This window comes from Brassica napus, chromosome A9 (assembly GCF_020379485.1).
Source record: "Brassica napus cultivar Da-Ae chromosome A9, Da-Ae, whole genome shotgun sequence".
Taxonomy (NCBI): Eukaryota; Viridiplantae; Streptophyta; class Magnoliopsida; order Brassicales; family Brassicaceae; genus Brassica; species Brassica napus.
The window spans coordinates 5,997,483-6,009,616 of NC_063442.1; the positions used below are offsets into that span (position 1 = coordinate 5,997,483).

Here is a 12,134-nt window from a genome sequence, read left to right on the forward strand (position 1 = left end):
TTAAATTTACACTATTCCTATGATTTTAATGGTTTTATTATTTTAATACCTGGTAGCCTCTATTCTCTACTTCAAAAATAAATTATTCTAAAAAAAAAAGAGTTTTTGTCCAATGGTTACATGCATTTTATATTCTAAAAAGAGAACATAAAAATATATTATTTTTATTATATTAATTTATGATACAATTTTTAACTTCGAAATATTAAAGTTTTATCCATTTATTTTATTTTATAACAATGTACTACCGCAATAAAATATTATTTTAAAACTAAAATTTTATTATATTACATAATTAAAAACAAATGATATACTAAAGATTATATTTAAATGTGTAAATCATATTATATAAGTTTATTCTGGTGTAAAATGAAAACATATTAAAATGAAGGATCATTTTATAAAGAAAAAGTTTCATTCTATTAATAGAATAAAAAACAATGTTACTCTATAATTGGTGTACTACTATTGATCTCTCTACATCAAAATATTAGTGTAAAGTTGAAAAGTGGTATTAGAAAAATAGTATTAGTGGCAATTCCCCTTGTTTTTTACTCTATATTTGGTGTAAAAAGAAAAAAAATAGATTTACCATAGGAGATAATCTAAGATTATTATATAATTAAACAAAATTATATCATTAATCTAATATTCTAAGCTAATCGGGTCATGTGAGAATAACTGGAAAGTGATAATCCAGTTTAATTTACGATGGCTAAAGTACTATAAGATTAAACCGAAAATAGTAAATTAAGGGTGCAACCAAAATCGTATGTTTATAGCCATTAGCCAGTCTTTTTTTTTCCTTTGTGGATCATTTTGGTATATAATGGTTCAAGAAAAATGTATATACTAAATCTGCATCGTAAAATAAATAAATGTACTGGAGTTTAATGGGTCGCTAAGAGATTAACATGTTTTTTTTTTTTGACGTCAAACGGCCATTCTATTACTCAAACTTGAGGTGGACTGGGTAACCAGACCGGAACAGAACAACCAATAAAATGTAACTTTCTATGGAAGGATCTAGCAGTCTTAGCTAAAAAATCTGAAAACTGATTGCGCGCTCGTGGAACATGAATGATGTCGAAGTCCGGAAAGCAAATCAGCAGCGTCTCTATCCTTTCCAATTCTGTCGCAAAGCTAGGCCAGGCATGAGGATCCTTTATCATTGCTATCAGCTCCTTGCAATCTGTCCCAAAATTCTGGCAAGTTGAGTGTTGAAGCATGTTCTCCATTGCCCACCGCGGTGCTTCAACTTCCGAATGCAGAGCTGATTCCTGTCGATCGAAATTTCTTGTCCCCAACAATTGAATGTTTCCTCCACTGTCGAACCAGACCCATCCACATCCACTATACTGAGCAGAGGCTGTCCAAGATCCATCTATCAAGCAAATATTACCCAAGCTTATGACTTGGGGCTCCTCAGGAAGGCCTTCTTGTACCACGGTTCGTGCCACTTCATTCGCATTAAACCAGGCTTGACATTCACTTTCTGCATGTCGAACCAGCTCCAAAGGATCTCTGTCTATTCCCCTGAAAAGTTTATCGTTCCTAGCCTTCCAAATGTACCAAATTATCCAAGGATAAGGATCTCTGTCCTGCTCCGGCTCGATAATGCTGTTTTTTCTCCAAAATAGGTAATCCATATTTGCGTAAATACTTGGTACTGGAAATAGACCTGGGCTAGACGGAGTTGATGATAAGGACCAGACTTGTAGAGCTGGCGGACACTCGAAAATAGCATGTGTTACAGATTCTTCTAGCTCTCCACATCTTGGGCAGTAGTTATCACATCTCATATTACGTCTTGCTAAATTCCTCGTTACTGCCACATAACCAGTTAATAGCTGCCATATAAGATGACATATCTTCGAAGGTGCTTTTATCTTCCAAGCAAAGGCTTGAAGCTTTGTGATACTCGGTTCTAGGACTTCCTTTTCCCCCTCTGTCATTAACACATTATGAGCCACCCAATATCCAGATTTAACCGTGTATTGGCCATTCCTTGTGTAATTCCAACAAAATGTATCACGACGATGTGCTGAACTTATGGCCAAACTCCTTATAAGTGGTATGTCCTCTAGATTGACATAACTCTCCAAAAGACCAACATCCCACTCTTTCGTTTCCGGATCAATGAAATCACTAACTCTCATACTAGGATGCATTACCGGCGCTATAGGGAGAGCTGGTCTTGCTGGGTTCGTTGGAATCCATGGATCTTCCCATACCTTGACTTCATAGCCTAAATGTATCTTCTGTCTAATTCCCGTTAGAAGCAACTTTCGCGCAGCACTAATGCTAGACCACACGTACGATGGGTTACTAGCAGAGATTACTCTGAGAGGTGAGCTCATCTTGTAGTATCTTCCCCTTAGAACCCTGGCCACCAATGAGTCTGGGAATTGAACTAGTCTCTATAATTGTTTTGCCAATAATGCCAAGCTGAACTCATGGATCATACGAAATCCCATCCCACCCTCTTCCCTTGGTAAACAGACTTTTTCCCATTTCGCCCATTGGATCCCTCTTTTTGGTGGGTTTGAACTCCACCAGAATTTAGCAATGGCACTTGCAAGGTTTTCACATATCTCCAAAGGGAGCAGGAAAGTAGACATTACGTATGTCGGAAGAGCTAGAAGAATAGATTTAATCAACACTTCTTTTCCTCCTTTTGAGAGCCATCTACTTGTCCATCCGTTCACTCTATGCATCAGCTTATCCTTCAAAAACGCAAAAAGTTTGCACTTAGAGCCACTGATGTCTTCCGGGATCCCTAGATAAGTACCCATTCCACCTTCGTTTTGAATTCCCAACACATCTTTAATCTCTTGTCTACTTGTTGCAGTAATCCGCTTACCAAAGAGTAAGAACGATTTATCAAAGTTGATACATTGGCCTGACGTTTTGCCATATTTCCTGACTACTTTCATTACTTCTTCACATTCACGAGGCTCCGCCTTACAGAAGAAAAGGCTATCATCAGCAAAAAGAAGGTGGGACACCGATGGACACGCGCGTGTAACACGCATCCCCGTTATCTTCCCTTGGCTCTCTGCATGATTGAGAAGGCTAGCGAGCGCTTCCGTGCATAGAATAAAAATGAAAGGAGACAAAGGATCTCCTTGACGTAGACCTCTGCCTGGAACAATATTTCCCCTTGGCTCTCCATTCATGAGGACCTTATATTTCACCGACGAAATGCATCTCATTATCCAGGCGATCCAAATTTCTGAGAAGCCCATCTTGCGCATGACAGCTTCGATAAAATACCATTCCATCCTATCATATGCTTTGCTCATGTCAGTTTTAATGGCCATCCTCTTATTGCGCCCACTTGGTTTAGTCCTCAGAGCGTGGAACATCTCTTGTGCGATCATAATGTTGTCTGAGATCTGTCTCCCAGCAACAAAGGCTGACTGGGTTTCCGATATCAGGCCTGGTAACACTTTCTTTAATCTCTAACATAAGACCTTAGAGATTATCTTGTAGCTGACGTTACACAAACTAATGGGCCTGAACTGAGCCATCACATTAGGCTTTGTTATCTTCGGGATGAGGCATATATTTGTATCATTCAGTCCACTCGCCATTGTTCCCTCAAAAAGGAATTGATTAACCATAAGAGTTAAATCCTCCTTTACTATATCCCAAAATTTTTGATAGAAAAGCGCAGTCATCCCATCTGGTCCAGGGGCCTTTTCTGGATGCATAGCAAAAAGCGTTAATTTGACCTCCCATTCAGTGACCGGGGCGATAAGATTGTCATTCATTGCACCAGTGATCGTGGAAGGAACTTGAGCTAGCGCCTCTTCAATGTCCTCTGGATTTGATGATTCAAAAATCTGTCTAAAGTAACTAGTAGCAATGGCAACTAGTCCTTCTTCATCCTCAACAATATTCTCATTCTCATCTAAGAGCTGTGTGATCTTATTTCTTGCCCTTCTCTGCTTTGTCAAGGCATGAAAGAATTTTGTGTTTCTATCTCCTTCTCTCAGCCAGAACACCCGACTTTTCTGTTTCCAGAACATTTCTTCGGCTTTAAGAGCATCAGAGAGTTCCTTCAAAGCTGCTGCAATTTCTTCAGTTGTGGCATTATCATCTGCATATAAACCCTCCAATTTTTCTTTAAGCTCCTCCACTAATTTCGCCGAGTTGACATTATGTTGCTTCCGTCACTCACTCAAAGCTTTTCTGCAACTGGAAATATGTTCCATAATCGTTGCATTGGTAGGAAGATCAGGAGATTTCCATCCCTCAAGGATAACTTGCCTTAGCTCCTCATTATCCAGCCATCTTTTGTCAAACTTGAACTTTTTTGATCTTCTCATCGGCTTTATAAGAATGTCTGCCAGAATCGGACGATGATCCGATCCCCATAACCGCATATACTTCACCGCCGAGTGGGGAAACTTTTCATGCCAATCTGCATTTCCTACTGCTCTGTCTAAGCGACATCGAACAGTTGATCCGCCTGCTCGCTTCCCCATCCAAGAGAGCATGTCCCCCGTGAAAGGAAACTCTAGCATCCCACAATCATGAAGCATCTGCTTAAAAGGGAGGAATGAACTATCAGGGCGTCGTCTTCCTCCTTCTTTCTCATTGTGACATATTATTTCATTAAAATCTCCAATCAAGAACCAAGGTCCATTTCTTGTTGTTGAGAAGCGCGTAAGACGCTCCCAAACTTCGTCACGTCTTTCTAGTACAGGGTCTCCATAAACAAATGTCATATAGACTTTTATTCCATCTATGACTGCCTCAGTGTCAATCATACGGTTATTCGAAAATAAAACATTAACTTGAAATTCATCCATAAAAAATAAAGCTAAACCTCCGCTGAGTCCAAGTGGCTCAACAGTAAACAAATGATCAAATCCTAAGTTGGCTTGAATGTTTTGCAACAGCAGCCTTCTATTCTTCGTCTCAGAAAGGAACACAAGTCCTGGGCGATGCTTCTGACACATCTCCGTAAGGCGTCGAACTGTGAGGTCGCTCCCTATCCCTCGACAGTTCCAACTGATTGTCTTCATTGATAATTTTTTGGGGGTTTTTTGGACCCCTCCAAACCATTTTCCAAATGGGAACTAGCTTTTGATTTTTTCGATTCGCTAAGGCGATTCTTATTATGTGCGGTTCTCTCATAAGAAGAAAACCTGGACGAGGAATGTTGCCTTTTCATTGGAGAACCCTTGCTCAAAAGGCGTGCCTTTGTGCTTTGCAAACCCAGCGGAACTCTACTTCTTGAACGACTCCTTGAGGACCGAGCTCTTGGGCGATCCATCCTAGCAGCAGAGCGTGATGATGATTCTGGAACGCATTCCACACCTTCCATCATCTCCAGTTCCGCTCCCAACAAATCATCTTCATCACAATCCATCGTCATAGCATGTTGATCTTTCTCGCCAATACCCGCAATGTCCATATCCTTTAGTGCATCTATAACCAGATCATCACCTTTGGGGGATTGTTGCATTGCCTTCTCCGTAGGGTAGAAAGTCATTGATCGTACAATTTCATGTCCCCGAACCGTAACGTTTGTATCATCAAGAGCGATACGTGATGGTGTGACAATAGCACTAGCCAGTTTCTTCCCACTACTGTGTCTCACATTTTCAGATCTTGAGGCCACCACCACGTCTTGATCACGAACATGTTCTTGTGCAGCAGAGGATTTCGATGATCCTTTTCTAACGACCTACCAGACGTGTGAAGGCCACCAGACTTGGATTGCTTCTCCCTCCACTGAGAAGTCGCACTATGCTCATAGGGAGTAAACCGGCGACCATATCTAGCTGCATTAGTCTTGCCCATCACACGACTATCATCTGACCGACGTCCATTCCTCTCACGGTTATCATAACGTCTGTCACGATTATAGCCTTCATGAGCAATAGAACTCTTGTATTTGAGCTCTCTTTCAATGCGATGTGAATAGTAATCATCAGACCTATGTGCTGTAGAGTCTGCCCCATAATGGTATGGCCTAGATAACATACGGTCCTTAGACCAATCCATTATTGGCTGTCGCACTGTGTTGTTTTCTGGTAACTGAACACGATCAAAGACTCCAACCTTAATTGTTTGCGCCTTCATCATCTCCACCTTCTTTGAGCAATAAGACTCTTCATGGGTAAGCAGGCCACATACCGTACAGTGTTTAAACAGTAAGTCATACTTGATCGTGATGGTGACTTCCTCGCCACCTGGGGATTGCACTTTCTTCTTAAACACAAGAGGCTTCCTTGTGTCAACATCAATCAGAAGCCGGCCAGCCTCAAGCTCAATAGTATCAACATGGCCGAGCTTTCTGCCAATGTTTTTTAAATTTTTCACTGTCCAAAGATGCAATGGAATTCCAGATATCTCCACCCAAAATGGTATGATCCATGGGTAGTCATCGTGAACTACCGGTTCCCACCGCACCAACACAAACATACAGAAATTATAATGGAAGGGCCCCTGCTTAAGAACAGCTTGAAGATCCTCCTCAGATGCAAAGTTGAAAAGAAATTTCCCATTACCAAGATCGTTTGCCGTGATTCGATCTTGCATCTTCCATTGAGTAGGCATATACTGGATTAGCTTCTCCACATTTTGCTTCTTAGGGTTTAGAACCTTTCCAATAAGAGACATACGGTACTCTCGTATTGTGTGCGCATCATCTTAATCAAACAAGAGGATTGGTTCATCATCTTCTTCATAGAGAATTCCTTTCCCTTTGAGATCTACCATAGGAGTAGATCTGAAACGATTTGAAGAACCCATACAATGATATGGCTTTTCTAACCCTTGGAATGCTAGATCGTAAACAAAAGAGTTTCTAACTCCAAGGTGGAATAGAAACCGGTGACTTGGGGTAGAAGACAACGAGATTGACGACGGGGAACAAATCAAAATCGAGTAGCAAGACAAACGGAGGGAGAGAGACGGGTGATCTAACGCCAAGGAGCATATAGCTCAGGGGAAGATCAAAATCTCAATGAAGATCGTGATCTGAGGAGTCGTCATGCTGTGTCGCCTTTCTGATCTCCTTGCTAGGGTTTTTTGCATAGAGATACTCTCTGTATCACTTTAAGTGATAGAGATTAACATGTTTCAATATCAACATATGGTTATTAAAAATATATGACCATTCAATAAGATTAGATCTAATAACATTATTTTTAATGACAATTTCAAAATGTGTATTTGATAACAAAGATATTGTTCAGCGGCACAATAGTTGTCTGGTATCTTGATCAACTCAACAAAGTCTATATGTTCTATGATTTTGTTGTTTATACAAAAGAAATAATCAAAGAAGTCAAGTAGTAAGTACAAATGACTCTAGAGAGGGCACACAATAAAATTATTTATTTATTTCACATCAATCTCAATAAAAACTACTAAAACTAGCTTTTACTTAAAACAAATCTCTAATCCAATTGGACCCCTCACAAGTCACAGCATGATCTCCGTGTTCCAACTAAACAATACCAGTCCCATTACAGGGAAACATATCCATAACGACAAAAATTAACAAATTAAAATGTTATCCTTAATTAGAAACCGTTTTACGACGAACTAACTCAAAAAAAATAATTTGTCGATAATTTGTAGTTAATAAACAACAAAATAATTTTCGTAATGAAGAATTAACAAAGAAAATATTTCATTAATATAAGTCGTTTTAGAATTGTGCACATAGATTAAGAAATCATTAATTTTTATATTTTCTAAACAAAAACATCATTAATTATTTACTAACCACAAATCAACCAATAATAAAATAGAAATTATATTATCATTGGTTATATAACATTAAGTGTTAATAAATTTTACATAGAAAACCGAAAACGTCATATAATTTCGAACATAAAAATTTCTCTAAAACGACTTATATTAAAAAAAAACGGATAGAATAGGTGAATACATGACTAATGTGCAATTGGGAAATGGAAATATATTGGCAATTGGGCAATTTTTGTTTTTAATTCGATGGTAAAATCGTAACTGACAAGCTCCAAAAATTCTTATAAATATGAGAATATGGATATTTATAGAACCACAAACGAAAACCACACCAAAAAGTCTCCTAAATAAAATTGTTCTTTTCTAAAACTGAAATATGTTTTCAAGTGGTAGTATATATGATTTGCGAGAATGACTGTATATGCACATAGATTCCGAAGGAACAGTCACAAATAAATTTGTCAATGGGCTAGAGATTTTCATGTTCCAAACTGGAAATATACCGATAATTTTGAAAACCGTTAAGATAATATGTCCTTGTCGGAAGTGCAAGAATACAAAATTTTACTCGTAATGATAAAATTTGGAACCATATAGTAAATAAAAGGTTTACACTGAATTACTGTAGTTAGTTTAATCATGGAGAAGATTAGGGTGGAAATGAAGCAAGTAGTAATAATAGTAATTTAATGATGTTGATAATAAAGAATCGATCAGTAATTTGCATTACCATGGTAGTTATGAGATGGATCACAAAGATATAGAGCATCATAGAGTTCCTGACATGGTCACAAATGTCCTTCATGACACAACGTCAACATTTAGTGATAAAGTATTGTTCAAGAAACTAACTTAGATGAATTTGTTTTTTTACGAAATGTTAAATGATGCCAACCAACCAATTTTTTCTAGTTGTAGAGGATGTCAATTTTGACATAACGTTTGTCGGTTGGTCCGAGTGGTCACAAACCTATGCCTCAAATATCCGGTGAAACACTTTCTGCATATGTCCGTTTACTGATTGTAAGTATTCGTTATTTTGAAATTTACATTTACATATTTATACTTGTTTAAATTTCCGTGATGTTTATCAATTTTATTTTCAGGCCGAAAAGCAAGGCGAACTTCCTTCTATTTCCATATTTTCTAGGTAACTCATAAGAACTGGAGTGGAGCCTTCGTTAATGCTAGATCAAAAAAACAACAATGATGCCATGACATGGATCCAAGAGCATCAGGCTCAGATTTCTCAGCAGTCTGAATATGGTACTCACATTCTTTTTCCATACCGAAATTAGACAAGTTTTGCAAAGTCGTATACAATCACTCAAATATCTCTTTTAAACTTGATTGATATTATTACTAATATTTTCATATAATTTTGTATTTAAAAATACAGACAATTGGATTGGAATCAATCAACGAATTTCATAGGGTCACCTCTTCCTATGTTCGTAGAGGTGATGATCTGGCTCAACTCTGAACGGAGTTGACAGATGCACATAACGAGATTTCATCAATAAGGATTGAGCATCAAGCAACGTGCCAACAGTTGTAAACCATGAAAATTATGTTTGCCATACATGTGGATGGACTTGAAAGCTACTCGAGCTCTAGAGATTATACGTAAAAATATTAATATCATCATACAACCAACTTTGGAGGAGCAAGCTGCCCTGGAACGAATAACGGATAAAGCGGTTCGAAAGAGTTCTTCAACGACGTTGATTTGAAATAGTTTCTATATTGTTATTTGTTTTAAAATTTCTATTAAAAAATCCATTTTATTTCTGTCTTATTTTTACATTTATTTTTAATTATTATAATATATTAATTTAATTATTATTGTATTTTAATAAAGGTATACATTTATAAGTTAATTCTTTGTTAACTTCACAATTAATTAACATTGAATTAAAACAAATCTTTCGTAATCTCTTATATATTAATTGAGAAACACTACAACATTATTTTGTAGCCACTTGTCACCGTGAGAATAAAATTCAGAATTCTTAGAAAAATAGGTTGGTCCATCTTAACTTATATTATATTTTTTATTAAACTAACTATTAAATTGATAAATAGTGTACAAAAGAATATTCTCGCATTTTCCTTAAATAAATCTACGGAATTGCCTAATATGATTAACGTATATATGACAATCAATGATTATGAATAATAAATATTTGATAATGATTTTTGTATCTTAGCTCTTTTTTGTTTAATTTCATATTATTAAAAGATATTAAACAACTATATTAATTATATAATAAAAATATTAAATTTTTTTCTTATATGTTATATTTTAAATTTTTAAAACGACTATAAATTACTAAAAACATTAAATGTCTCACACTAAAATTTTGTGATCAATGGTTTAACTTTTTGGTAATAACAAAATACAAATGATCATAAATCTTATAAATATGAAGTCTCATTTACTAGACATTCATTTTATATATTAATATAATTTAATATTAAACTATGTAACATAGAAAAATACTTAAATATGATAATTTCTAAATTTTATTGAAAATTTATTAAAACCTTAATATTTTAATTTTAAAATTTGCATTAAAAAAATTGCACATTAGAAATTTTGTGTATATCATATGAATATGAATTCTCAATAATAAATATTTATATTAAAATATACTATATATCTATATCAATGTCATTGAAATTAAATTATATACCATATAAAATAAATAAAATGATTGTTTTGATTTATTTACTAAATAAACAAGATGTATTATTTTTATTTATGTCTTTACTCTAATTTAATTATATACATAATATATAAATGAATACAAATAAATAATAATAGATAAAAATAGTTTTATATATAACATTCATCCTGCGCAATTGCCCGGGTCTTAAGCTAGTTCATTGTTAACTTAACAACAAATTAACATTGACTGTCGCAGTTAATTTATTGCTAATTTAACAACAATAATAAACATCCACGATTTAAAGTCTTATATTGTAAGTCAAAGTTACGAAGATAGTTTCAGCGCAAAATTTATATCTAGTTTACGATGAATATATTTACGACAAAATAACGACGTATCATGGACCTTGCAACTTAAGTCTGTACGACGATCTTTCAATAACTATGTGCACTTAACGATGAAATTACATTCCTTGTTATTTAGTTGTAGACCAGATGTCTTTTTTAGATTTGTACAGACTTAGACAGAGTTTAATAAAATATTAAGGGTGTTAAACAGTATTGGCCAAGTTTTTAGGCTAGACCAGGAACTGCATTGCCTTTAAAAATATGAGAAAACAAAAGATTTTGTTCTTGCTTTAAGGTATGTGAAAAATTGTCTTATCTTTTTGTTTAATTATCCGTTAACAGTTCAATTTATATTCTCAAGATTATATTGGAGCTATTGACTGCATTACTCAATATATATATATATATATGTATTATATATGTTTAATTAAGATAGGTTACTTAATTATAAGTTTGAGTTTTATTTATATTTCACATTAAAAATATTTCATGAAAATTTTATCTCGCAAACTGTGGGTACATAAACAAGATAAATTTTAGAGCTCTATTTCGTAGTACACATAATCATATGAAATAATTTACTGGAGAAGGCATTGATCGAAGAAATAAATAAGAATTATTCAACCATCGTCATTCTTGTTTGAGAAATATCATCGAAAGGATTTTGGGTATTTTCAAATCAAGATTTCTTATATTCAAATTCGCTCCTAGTTTTTCATAAATGACACAAGCAGAGCAAGTGCTTGTATCTGCTGCATTGCATAACTTTTTCCGTCAGAAGTGTCGGCCAGATGAGTTTCTTCCAGAAGAAACATCTGATGAACAAAATGTTACTCAATTAAGTAGTAATGGTTATCAATTTCTTGGCGAACAAGAACAACAAAGAGAACATGCTACTGAATAGAGAACAACCAATGCTTCAAATATGTGGAATGATGGTACTAGTGGATCTCAACGGTGAAATATGCCTGAGTAAGTTAACATTTTTATGTGTTTAATTTTATAGTTGACAATAATAGTGAAATCTCACAATGTATTTTTAGGTGTGAGATGATTTATGGCATTGTTGGCATGATATTAAAAACACACATTCGTCTGTCACAATAAAGTCAAAATTGCAGTCAAGTATTTGTAATTTTTTTTCATGCTTTTTTCGAAATTGATTACACTTTTTTGCGTGGTTTCGATAAATTGTTGTGAGAAAATGTTTTTTAATGATCTTAGGAAATCAATTTTTATTTTCTTTAAAATTCTACCAAATTAATCTCCTATCAAAAGCTCTATCAAATTCCTTAAAATCCAAACAAATTTAGCTAAATTCCATCAAATCTGAAATCCTTAAAAAAATTCAAATCCCTAATCAAATAAGCCCTTTAAT

General features: G+C 35.0%; 1 protein-coding gene and 1 long non-coding RNA gene across 2 annotated transcripts; one reads left to right on the plus strand and one right to left on the minus strand.

The window, feature by feature from the left end:
* Nucleotides 1–1,177: 1,177 nt before the first annotated feature.
* LOC125577994 lies at nucleotides 1,178–5,506 on the minus strand. The gene is made up of 7 exons (XM_048740221.1): nucleotides 5,230–5,506; nucleotides 4,187–4,705; nucleotides 3,477–4,105; nucleotides 3,186–3,422; nucleotides 2,505–2,858; nucleotides 1,446–2,420; nucleotides 1,178–1,384 (listed from the first exon to the last, which is right to left on the minus strand). The coding sequence occupies exons 1-7, from the start codon at nucleotides 5,504–5,506 to the stop codon at nucleotides 1,178–1,180; spliced, it is 3,198 nt and encodes a 1,065-aa protein (XP_048596178.1).
* Nucleotides 5,507–7,748: 2,242 nt separating this feature from the next.
* On the plus strand, nucleotides 7,749–9,760 carry LOC106432958. Its single transcript, XR_001286503.3, has 3 exons — nucleotides 7,749–8,760; nucleotides 8,844–9,003; nucleotides 9,137–9,760. It is a non-coding gene; the product is annotated as an uncharacterized LOC106432958 (long non-coding RNA).
* Nucleotides 9,761–12,134: the final 2,374 nt, after the last annotated feature.

Excerpts from the sequence above, each read along its gene's own strand:
- LOC125577994 (XM_048740221.1), bottom strand. The coding sequence starts at position 5,506 with ATGACTTTCTACCCTACGGAGAAGGCAATGCAACAATCCCCCAAAGGT. Across the intron at positions 2,859-3,185 it reads TTTCGTCGGTGAAATATAAG|CGGATTACTGCAACAAGTAG; the intron begins GTCCTCATGAAT and ends CTCTTTGGTAAG. Across the intron at positions 2,421-2,504 it reads AATGGGCGAAATGGGAAAAA|AGACTAGTTCAATTCCCAGA; the intron begins GTCTGTTTACCA and ends AAACAATTATAG.